The sequence below is a fragment of the Petaurus breviceps genome, unplaced genomic scaffold (assembly GCF_028583685.1).
Source record: "Petaurus breviceps papuanus isolate PSGF00001 unplaced genomic scaffold, PetGlider_PUasm1.0 81, whole genome shotgun sequence".
Lineage (NCBI taxonomy): Eukaryota > Metazoa > Chordata > Mammalia > Diprotodontia > Petauridae > Petaurus > Petaurus breviceps.
Genome location: NW_027186546.1, coordinates 5595324 through 5607546, shown reverse-complemented (window position 1 = coordinate 5607546; position 12223 = coordinate 5595324). Strand labels below are relative to the sequence as shown.

Here is a 12223-nt window from a genome sequence, read left to right as displayed (position 1 = left end):
GATATGACCATAATAGTATACATCAGATGGGTTATATTTTTGTCATTAATCTTGAGATGAAAATTAAATCTTCTAATGAGACATCCATAACAGAAAGATTTAGCAAATCATTCTTATAGAGAAGCAAAATATCTTATCTGAGCAATTCTTAGACCTAATAGATGCTTCATTAGACAATGAATGTTAGCAGCATGAAATTAATTATGTTATTTTACAAATTTAAGAATGGGAATTGTTCTAAAAAAAAGTGTCTTCTTTAAATATATTGATTGAAATTATTATGAAAATGTTAATGGTTTGACTTAATCTAATATATTAAAAATGGATCAGTAAATAGAATAATGCTATCTTATTTCTTTCTTAGCTTAAAAAATATTTTCTGTCTTACAGGTACACTTTCTCCATTGTTCTCAGTCCTCCTTTGGATAGCAGTTGCAATTTGTACATCTATGCTATTTTTCTTCCCCAAACCTTTTGGTATTCGACCATTTCTTGTGTCCATAATGCTCAGATCTATATATACAATAGGACTTGGGCCTACATTGATACTTCTTGGGGCTGCTAATGTAAGTACTTAAACTTACATTGTACTAAATGAAACAGATATTAATGTAAAAATGCAAGCATATTCTTTCATAATATAATGAACTTCCATTCATCTGGAACCTATATAACCAGAAAGGAAAAGTTAGGGGAAAAAAAGATTCAGTTATTTTCATTAAAGTTTTAGGGTTTGGTACATTTTACCACATGATAAGAAAGACAAGAAGGTTGTCATAATTTAACTGATTATAAATCAATTACCAGATTATGCAGTTTAGAATTCTCCATCTAGAAAAGCTAAACGTGACATCTGAACAAGGTGAATTTATAACTACTTCACATAGAAATAAACTTATGGAACTTTCCAAGAGTATTGGCAGGAGATGTAAATGGATTCAAAATAGATTTGGACATATCCAAAATATCCAAGAAAAGCTGCTGTGTATTCTCACAGTATGTCCTTGGGAGTTATTTTTGGCAACCAAAGCCCAGGCTGGATGAACCACGATTCTGACTCAATAAAACAATTCTCATGTTTCTGTTTTTTTTGGACTATAAACACAGGCACAATGTAGCATGTATGGTATACCTCATGGTTAACAAAAATATTTAATCAATCACCAGAACAACTTATTCTTCAATTCTTGGAGATAAAGATTTTATATGATATTTATTATCATCATTGACTTGGATTAGTGTAATTCAACATTATTCAAATAGAAAATTGCCAAATAACAGAAGGGAGGATGGAGGGAATATGCATTTATATAGCACCTATGTGCTAGGCACTTTACTAAGCACTTTTTACAAATATTAACTCACTTGATGCTCACAACATCTCTATGAGGTAAGTACTATTATTATCCCCATTTTGCAGTTAAAGAAACTGAGGCAAAACAGAGGTTAAGTGACTTGCCTAAAGTCACATTGCTAATAAGTATCTGAGGCTGAATTTGCAGTCAGATCTTTCAGAGTCTAGGTTCACTGCTCTATCTACCATGCCACAAAAAATCCCATGATAACTCTCTATATGAAGATCTGGACTATTGGTAAATCCCACCACCAAATTTCTGGCATCCCTATTAGTCATTTGGGTTTCCATGAGATCTTCTTTCTGCATGATCCATCCAATATCCTTTGGTGGAACATAACCTGTCTTTGATCCAAAGCCATAGCTGGCCTTTTGGAAGAGCTTTTCATTTGTCATTCAGCCTTATACATTGTGGAGATGTTTTCCTGAGTAGCATTTTCCAGAACTAAGTAGGAATAAATTATTTCTAAAGCAGAATGATTATTTTTTGTGTCAGTCTCCAAGGCTTGATTATGGTCATTGCTGGGCTACTATCAGTTTTTAAAGATAAACTAATTTAAAGGAAGTGTTTAATCACTTTTATGTATAGTGATGTATAGAATATTCCAAAACCCTTAGTACAGTTTTAAGCTTTAATGGGTATTTTACTTTGTGGTTTAATTTGTTTCTTTATTTTTCACATTTAGCAGTACAGTTTCACCCCCTAGAAAAAGGGGAATAATGATAAATGGTCATAGATATCCTTTCCAGGCTTTGCTTTATTCAGCATTCTTCATACCTTTAAAAAAAATATCCAGTATTTACAGCACTGTTCTAGGCTCTGGGGAAGATTTGAATTTTAGATTAAAAAAGAATCCCTACCTCTGTAGAGCTTATCATCATATAGAAAGATAAGGCAAAATTAGATAATTTTGATATATGGTATTATATAACAAATGTATTAGAAATTTTGAGAACAAAGTACTACTACATGATGCCTGGTGGGAGATGGTATTTATCAATCAAAAGGATCATGGAAGATTCATGGAGGGTATAGTATATGTTTTGAGCTTTGAAGGATTAATAATAACAAGTGAGAAAGAGTTAACACATTATAAGCAAAGCAAACATGATGAACAAATGCACAAAGGTAGGAGAACCTGTTCAAAAACCAAGAGTGGTACAGTTTGACAGGATTATAGAGTGATGTAGAAAATTAATAAAAGGCTAGAAGAATAGCATGGCAGGCACTGGACAGTGGCAAAAGGAATTTCAGTTTTATTCTATAGAGAACAACTTAATTTTTGAGTAGAGATGTGATATCAGATATATGCATAAGAAAGTTACTCTAGTAGCCATTTAAATGATAGAATTGGATAAAGAAAATAAAGCTTGGAATCACTATTATAAGATTGTTGCAGAAATCCAGACAAGTTATAATGAGGTCCCTTATTAGGGTAGGGGTTGGCAGAAATAGAGAGGAGGGCAATAAATGAGAGATTTTGCTGAGATAGAATCAGCAGTGATTGTTAACTAAATACTAGATGTAGGGAAAAGATAAGTATTTAAGATAATTTTCAAATTGTTAATATTAATTATTAAACAATTAGAGTATACTTTGTTAAATTAAATGTTATATTACTGCTAACTTTCTAGTCATGGAAAAGACTTTTTCTCTCCTAGAGGGAGATAGGGAAAATGTGAAATTTTAAGAAAATTGAATTGTGTATAATGTTTTTTTTTAGTTTTCTTATATTCCTAAAGCTGTAATTTAGTCATAAAATCATCATGTATATGGAATATAAAACTGTACTTTACACATTTACTATTGGACTTTAAAGAATGTAACATCATTGTGTAATTTTTGCTAGTTTATGAAAAGAAGACCAAAATGAGAGAAGAGCAGAGTAGATATCATAGTGTACTATAGTGGGGTAACATTGAATAAGCAAATATATCTGATCTCTACTGCATGTAAACTTACTAAGTGACATTAAGCAAGTCATTTCTCCTTACTTGAGGTAAGAAAATTTAGTTCCTTCATCTGTAAATTAGGTATAATAATATTTTTCCTGACTATATAACAGATCTGTTGTAAAGATTAAGAAGGTGAGATATCAGAATACTTGGAAAAATTGTGAATTACTATGTAGATGTAAAATAAAATTGTTATAATAAATAAAGAGAGCAATTGAGTTTTATGGACCTAATATGACTGGATTAATGAAGCCCTGAAATATCCATGGTGTCAAACAAAATCCATAGTGTCAAGAAAAAAATTTTTTAAGAAAAAGAGCTGAAGGGAAAAATAAACATATAACAAAGCTATAATTTTTGGCACCTGAAATTGCTTAGTTGGTCCCATTTCTTAACTAGCTTTATCAGCAATTGCTGCTTCTTCTGGTGCTTCTTTTATTGTTATCTTCTTTCCAGACTTCTGAAAGCTAAATGGTTGGTCAAATTGAAAAAGGTTCCTATTAGTTTGCAACTTAATTTGGTGAAAATGTTGTCAAATATAGATACATTTCTTTCAAATACTGCAAAAAATGGAGTCATTTTAAGCAAGAGAAAAGTAAGAGGAATCATAGACTGTTGTGAAAAGCTCATGTCTCCATGCTTTAGAAATAATATGTCTTTATAAAATCCTAGAATTCATTCCTGAATCAAATTGATGAAGTTGTCCTGTACCACAGGTGTGTAGGCAGTGAGCCAGATGTTCTCTCAGGGAAAGGACCAGTGGTAATGCTCCTCTCAGATGTGCCAAAATACTTGCCCCATGCTTTGTTAATGCTTTGTTTCTGAACCCTGAAAACATTTTAAAGTCCCTGTCTAGTAGCAAATCCCAAGTATGCCCCAATCAGCCAGAGCAATGGTGCTATGATAAAAATTTTGACTTTTCATACTATTATCATTGAATGTTGGATCCAAAAAGTATATAGTAGTTTAAATTGGTCAACCATGAAATTCTTTCTGTTTCTTACTCTGCAATTCTATTTTTGTTTTTTTAGTTTTATTGCTGCATTGTTTGTTTTACTAATACCTTTTATGTTCATGTCAGTCTTCTGAAATATCAATCCCCTTTCACCCTAACTTCCATAAATCTTTCTTCTTATAACTGGAATTAGAAATTAAATTTAGAAATTCACTTATTTTTAAAATTCTAAAATTTTATATGGGTAATTTAGAAAGGCTTGCCTAACAAATATCTATTGACTTAGATGCAGGCATTTATGAAAAAAAAAATTGGCTTTATTGTCTTCAGGTATCCATATGAATCTAAAATACATTCTCACATAAGTCCCTAATGTTTAAAAAGTCCTTTTTTTGGTGGTTTTTGTCCATTGCATTCATTACTAGCTCTATCTCATTGTGGGCTTATCATTCTTACATTAACATTGTCAAGACAGTGACATTATTTTTTTAGTCATTATCAATTATCTGCCCTTATATCCATCTTTTGTATGTTTGTTTTAACCATGACTTGGTCTTTTCCCAACATTTAAATAATTTATTGTTCAGAATTTTGTCCTTTTAAATGTACTAGACCTCTTGAGGAAGCCTCCCCTGTATAATTTTAAGCCTTTGGGGTTCTACCTGCCCTTTCTTTAAATTATTTGAATGTTTTTCTTGAATTCAGAGCATATGTCATATTATATCATACCAGTTTTCTTCCCCACTTTTTTTTAATCATGTTTTAAGATGGCATGATCAGTCCCTACTAAGCTATTCATCATTTCTATCCCAGTAACTTTGTCCTCAGTGTTGCTTAGATTCAGGTACAGACTAGTAGTTTCCATCACTGGTTTCTCTGCTTTTTGAAGACTAAAATAGCATAGAAGCATTGTCAGATCTTTGTTGGGTGCTCTTCTGCTTTTCAACATAACAGCTACAGCAGATGTTTGGAAAGCTGCAGTCCTCACTGCTGCCTTATTGTCCCTCTGGGTCAACTTTGTGATTTGTATCCAGGACTTCCCTTGTAGGCTTCATAACCTAGGCTGACCTCTGGGCCACAAGGAGAAACTGGAGGACCCCAGCAGAGGATGAGAGTGATGCATGTAATTACTTGTTCAAACCCTCATATGCTGATTTACTTGCATTGTTAATAAAAACAAATGCCTACTATCTTTGTATGACTTCATATTTCACAACTTATATACAGAGCTTTTATTTTCTCCAGCTTTTGGTGTTTCTATAAACCTGGTTGAAGTATTATTCACATTTTATGGTTTCTCTCTGAATATTTGTTTACCTTCTGGAAGTACTAAATTGCATGTGACAGTACTTCAGTGATTCCTCCTTACATAGATATACCCATTAACTTATGTTCTTGCTCTTAAAACAGACTGCCCACAAAATGTCTGCTGAGAAAATAGCATTATGCCCTAAAGTAACTTCAAAATTTCCCACCGTTATTGAGCATAGCGTAGAAAAAAAGATGGGGGGCAGAGTCAATATGGCAGAGTAGAAATATGACCTCCAAGCGGCTCCGAGTTCCACCTTCCCCAATCAGTGTAAAAAGGAGACTCTGAACAAACTTTGGAGCTGTAGAACCCACAAAATGACACAGAGAAGCTAACCTCCTGCTGAGGACAGCCTAGCAGACTAGCAGGAATCCTGCAGTGCTCTGGGAGCAGAGTGTAGGTCCGGGTGAGCCAGAGGTTTTAGCCCCAGGGCAGGTCTGACCAGCTGTCAGCAGGAGGGACTCCAGATCAACAGCAGCTGTGGCCTTTTCCAGAGTTATCAATACATAGATGCGAAGGACAAAGTGAGACGTCAGTGCAGTGTGGACTTTGGGACCCAGTAAGTGGGAATGTGTGGCTTTTGCCTCTGGGCTGAGAAGCCTCTGAGACGCCAGGCACAGCCAGCCAGCTCCACATGGCAGCTTCAACTCCTGGCCTGCAGAGTGTAAGGGGACCAAGCAAACAGTCTGAGGGGTATTGGCTCTTGCTTTAATCTGCTTGTATCAGGATTGCAGTCTAGGGTGGAGGTCCTAGGGTGCGTGACCAGTTTGCCAGAGTGTGTGGAGGCCTCAGAGAGGGCACCCGTCTAATACCTCCAGCAGCTGAGAAAACCCCAGCATTTGGGACGAAAGCTCCCCTGTCTGGTGGCAGGATACTACTGTGGCAAAAAGCCAAGGGGTCAAGTGACTGAGGGGCGACATGACCAGGCAAAGGAAACAAAGCAGACAAAAGATTCCAACATTAGACTCCTAATTTGGGGACAAAAAGGAGCAAAGCATGGAACAGGAGGAAGACAGTGAAGTCAGAACTCCTGCACCAAAAGCTTCAAAGGAAAATATGAGTTGGTTACAGGCCATAGAAGACCTTAAGAAGCAGGTAAGAGAAGTGGAGGAAAAATTGGGAAGAGAAATGAGAATGATGCAAGAAAATTATGAAATGAGAGTCAACAGCCTGACTGAGGAAAATAACACCTTAAAAAACAGACTAACTCAAATGGCAAAGGAGACTCAAAAAGGCAATGAGGAGAAGAATGCCTTAAAAAGCTGAATTTGCCAGAGGAAAAAGAATCTCAAAAGCTCAATGAGGAGAATCATGGCTTCAGAATTAGATTGGAGCCAATGGAAGCTAATGACTTTATGAGCAATCAAGATTCCGTTAAACAGATCCAAACAAATGAAAGAATAGAAGGCAATGTGAAATATCTCATGGGAAAAACCACTGACCTGGAAAATAGATCCAGGAGAGATCATTTAAAAATTATTGGACTACCTGAAAGCCATGATCAAAGTAAGAACCTAGAAATCATCCTCTAGGAAGTTCTCAAAGAAAACTGCCCTGATGTTTTAGAACCAGAGGGTAAAATAGAGGTTGAAAGAATCCACTGATCGCCTCTTGAAAAAAGATCCCAAAAAGAAAACTCCTAGGAATATTATAGCCAGGTTCTGGAATTCCCAGATTAAGGAAAGAATATTACAAGCAGCCAGGAAGAAACAATTTGAATATTGTGGAAACACAATCAGTATAACCCAGAATCTGGCAGCTTCTACACTGAGGGTTTGAAGGGCTTGGTATATGATATTCCAGAGGTCAAAGGAGCTGGGATTAAAACCAAGAATCACCTACCCAGCAAAACTGAGTATCATGTTTCAGGGGAAAATATGGTCATTCAGTGGAATAGGGGACCTTCAAGCATTCTTGATGAAAAAACCAGAGTTGAATAGAAAATTTGACATTCAGATACAAGAAGCAAGAAAAGCATGAGAAGGTAAACAGGGAAAGGAAATCATAAGGAACTTATCTAGGTTGAACTATTCACATTCCTACATGGAAAAATAATAATTGTAACTTATGAAACTTTTCTCAGTATGACAATAGTTGAAAGGAATAGAAATATATATATATATATATATATATATATATGTCTATATATGAGGGTATATGGGCATATGAATACATATGTGAATGTGTGTATATATGTTTACAGGTATATATAGATAGAGGGCACAGTATCAATTTAACAGGAAGGGATGATACTTAAAAGGTGAAATTAAGAGGTGAGAATGGAATATAATGAGAGGAAATGGGGAGAGACAGAATGGGGTAAACTGTCTCATAGAAGAGGCAAGGAAAATTGTTACAATGGAGGGGAAGAATAGGAAAGCAAAAGGGAATAGGTAAACTCTATTCCCATTGAATTTGGCTTGGGGAGGGACACTAAATTGGGTATCTCACCCTACAGGAGAGTAGGGGGGAAGGGGATGAGATCGGGGATGATGGAAGGGAGGACAGGCTGGGGGCGATTGAAGTTGGAAGCACCCACTTTTGAAAAGGGATGGGATCAAAGTAGAGAATAGAATAAGTGGGAGGTGGGATAGGAGGGAGGGAAATATAGTCAGTCTTTTACAATATATCTACTGTGTTATTGTTTTGCATTAGCCACACATGTACAACCTATACTGAACTGCTTATCTTCCCAGTAAGAATGGGTGACAAGGGAGGAAGGGAATGAATCTAGAATTCAAAGTTTTAAAATAAAATGTTTAAATATATATATATATATATACTATTTTACATGTAATTGGGAAATAGGATGTTGTAATGCGAATGTAAATTTTAAAGATCTTCCCTGCCCCTAGGCTAATGTGCACCTGAAGCCTGGGGTGGGGGAGGCTTGTTTTTCAGTAGATACTTCTTGATTGGCCAGTGAGTCAATAAGGTTGTTACATTCTCTGAGCCAGGAGAAGGCTATATAAGCCCTGATGTGTAGCTTTGTTTTTGGGACTCACTTTGAGAAGTGTTCTGTGATTTGATCTGAATTCTGGGAAGCCGTTGTTGAGAGTCCCCTGGCTTTGAAAAACCCAGAATGTGGAAACCCAGATGTTGACTGGGTATGGATGTAATGGTCGGACAGTTTGGAAATCTGTCTACTTGATGTTTCTGTCTTGATAATTATGCCTGTATACTTTGAGGTTCAGGGTGCTGACCTTTTCTCCTGAACAAGGTAAACGATATATGTCTGACTGATTAAAGTAAGCTTGTTAACCCATTTTGAATTGCTTTCCTTTAACAAAGCAGATCCAAGAACCTGTGGTAGCTGCAAACCCTGAGGACGCTTGGGGTGCTTGCTGCTATAGATGTACAGGCACTGGGGCATAGAGATCCACCAGGTACTACTGGAAAGGTTGAAAGGGGTATGGGAGAGAGCAGATTGGAGGAAGGGATATCCTGTGGGACTGCTATTTTGGGGCGGTGGGTAGGGGAAAAATGGGGAGAAAATTTGTAACTCAAAATCTGGTGGAAATGAATGATGTAAATCAGAAAAAAAAAAATAAATTTAAAAAAAAGAAGGAAAAAAATGAATCTTAGATCTGGTAAGAACCTAAAAAATTATCCTAATTTTGTAGAGAAGAGTAAAAAGGCCAAGAAAACTCCATCAATTTATTTATTTACCTATTTATTTTTGTGGGGCAATTGGGGTTAAGTGACTTGTCCAAGGTCACATGGCTAGTAAGGGTGTCAAGTGTCTGAGGCCATATTTGAACTCAGGTCCTCCTGATTTGAGGGCCTGTGCTCTTATTCACTGTGCCACCTAGCCGCCCCAACTCAATCAATTTATTAAAGGAAACATGCAACTAAGAGGCAAAGCTGGGATCAGAAATGAAATCTCCTGACTCTAATTTCATTATTGTTTCCACCATACTTTCTCTTTTATAAGTCCTATAAAATGGATACAAGTATGTCATACTATATTATTATGAAGTTATTACAAAGAAGCCCAATATAATAAAATATATCTCAAATGGATCATTAACACAATAAAATTAATATACTAATTAGAATAAGCATTTAATTAACAATTTTGTTGTCCCTTGATTTAGAAAAGTTTTGGAGCTTTATAAAGATTTTATTTCATGGCGTCATTCTCTTTTTAGTTCCTGCTTGTGACTAAATATAGCAAAAGAAAACTTGAAGGAATAGATCTATAAGAGAGGTAGGAAAGGAAGACATTATACTTTTTTTGCCTTGGTTGTGGCAGAGATGTTTGTGAGCTATCATGTCAGCTTGTAGGAATCACTACTACTGCTCTTCTAAAATTTGACCTTCCCGTTGGAAATGATTCCTGAGAAATGGGCATTGGGAAGTGAAAGATAGGTATTAGCACTTATTCATGATGATAATGGGGCTGGTGATGACAACAGTTATATAGCACTTTGATGTTAACAGGGCAGCTAGGTGGTTTGATGCTCTGGGCCAGTAATCAGGAAGACCTCAGTTCAAATATGGTCTTAGACAATTACTAGCTGTATGACTCTGAGCAAGTCACTTAGTCTCAGTTTGCCTTAATCTATTGGAGAAGGAAATGGTAAACCACTCTAGTATCTTTCCAAGAAAACCCCATGGACAGTACAAATTACTGTTGACAAAACTCTATCTGTTGACAGAACTCTGCACAGTCTAACCACCTCCAGAAACTATTACTCACTCTGCCTTGTGTATTTTTCTGTGGGGCTTGGGAGTCAAGAGGTAGAGGTTCAGAACTATGATTTGTATGTGTGAAACTCTCAGTATGGAAACTTCCTCTACCAATAAAAATTGATAACTTGTTGGTAATTAATAATTTTAGAGGACCATCTGAGGATTGAGTTTAAATTATTTGTCCATGATCACACAGTTAGTGTGTGTCTGAGACAGAACCTGAGAACAGCTTTTCTGACTCCAAAGGCTTGCCCTCTATTCACTATACCACTCTGCCTTTCTCATTGCACATAGTAGGTATTTAATACGTGTTAAATTGAATTGGATTAAATGATTTTTAACTGTATATATGTATTTTGTTTCCCCTGTTACAACATAAACTCCTTGAGCACAGGGGCAATATCTTTTCTGTCTTTGTGTCCCTATTAATTAGCATAGTGTCTGGCATTAGTACGTACTTATTAAATGCTTGTTAATGGATTGATATCAAAGATTTTTGGCAATGGATAGAGCATTGGACCTGTAGTCAGCAAGACTGGAATTCAAATCTAACCTCAGGTACTTATCAGCTGGGTCACCTTGAGCAAGTCACTTACTACTGTCTTCTACCTCAGTTTCCTTGTAGGTAAAATGGGGATAAGTAGCACCTACCTCCCAGGATTTCTGTGAGGTTAAAATGAAATTATATCTGTGAAGTGTTTCACAAACTTTAAAGTGTTATATAAATGCTAACTTTTATTATTCAAAGAAGAAAAACAATATATTTCTTCGAAGTAGCTTGCCATATAATATGGGGGATAAAGACATATATCAATATGTTTGACATAAGGTAAAATATGAGGACAAAGGAGACATTTAAAGAAAGTGCTATATCCATCACAAGGAAGGAGAAATAATTTCCATCTAAGGGGATCAAGGAAGTCTTCAAGGAGGAGGCTGTCTTTTCAATAAATGCAAAGCATTCATGCTTTCACCAATATTCTATATTTATTTAGCACCTACAGTATAGCAAACACATAGATTTTGAAGTTCCAACTAATGCAATACTATACATTTATTGAAAACAAAGAATTAGGCAATTCCTTGGAGTTTATTGCAAGCCCAATATATGAATGTGTTACCCATCACTTATCAATAAGTTGCAAAGGATATGAGATAATTTGTATGTATGAATAAGTTTCTGTATGTGATATGCAAATTGTTATGTATAAGCGTTGTTTGAGAAGTCATACAATGAGAAATAAGAAGATAAAATAATAGTCACTAAATGATGAATTACCTTTGACAGTACCCCCTATTTATGTGAAGAGGTAATAGAATGCAATAGATCTTATTTTTTTTTCTATCCCCTTTAGCTTTGTAATAAAATAGTATTTCTGGTGAGCTTTGTTGGAAATCGTGGAACATTCACTCGTGGGTACCGAGCAGTTATCATGGACATGGCCTTTCTCTACCATGTAGCTTATGTTTTGGTCTGCATGCTGGGTCTTTTTGTCCATGAGTTCTTCTACAGCTTCTTGGTGAGTATCTATCTAAAAAAGACAGTGTCTGATCTATATAAATAATACTTTCTCTTATTTATATATGTGAATATAATCTAGATTTATCTCTGTGATCTAGATTTATCTCTATATGCATACACATATATACCTATATCTTATATATAGGTATCAATTTCTATATAATCTGTTTCTATTTATTTTTTTGTCAGGGCCTGACAATCTATCCTAATCATGGATACTCATAGACCAAAAATTGGAGCTCTTATTCTCATCAGGGTCTTTTTCTCCTAGAAACTACTATAGAAGTTACAACCATTTAATTCTAAGAAGCAACAAAGTACTTTACCTCTGTGCTGAATTTATTTGATGTGTGATTTGTCTTTGTATTCTATTGCATTAGCCAGTGATTTACACAGCATATGCTAAATAATTATTTGAATTGTGCTTACTTC

The 12223-nt window shown here is 35.5% G+C and overlaps 1 protein-coding gene across 4 annotated transcripts in view; it reads left to right on the top strand.

The window, feature by feature from the left end:
- Positions 1-12223, top strand: part of LOC138176119 (inositol 1,4,5-trisphosphate-gated calcium channel ITPR2) — a 529530-nt gene that overhangs the window by 424931 nt on the left and 92376 nt on the right. For all 4 annotated transcript variants that reach the window (XM_069106877.1, XM_069106875.1, XM_069106876.1 and 1 more), the window contains 2 exons: positions 391-566; positions 11625-11789. In XM_069106877.1, the coding sequence (XP_068962978.1) occupies positions 391-566; positions 11625-11789 (341 nt within the window). The remainder of the gene's footprint in view (positions 1-390; positions 567-11624; positions 11790-12223) is intronic.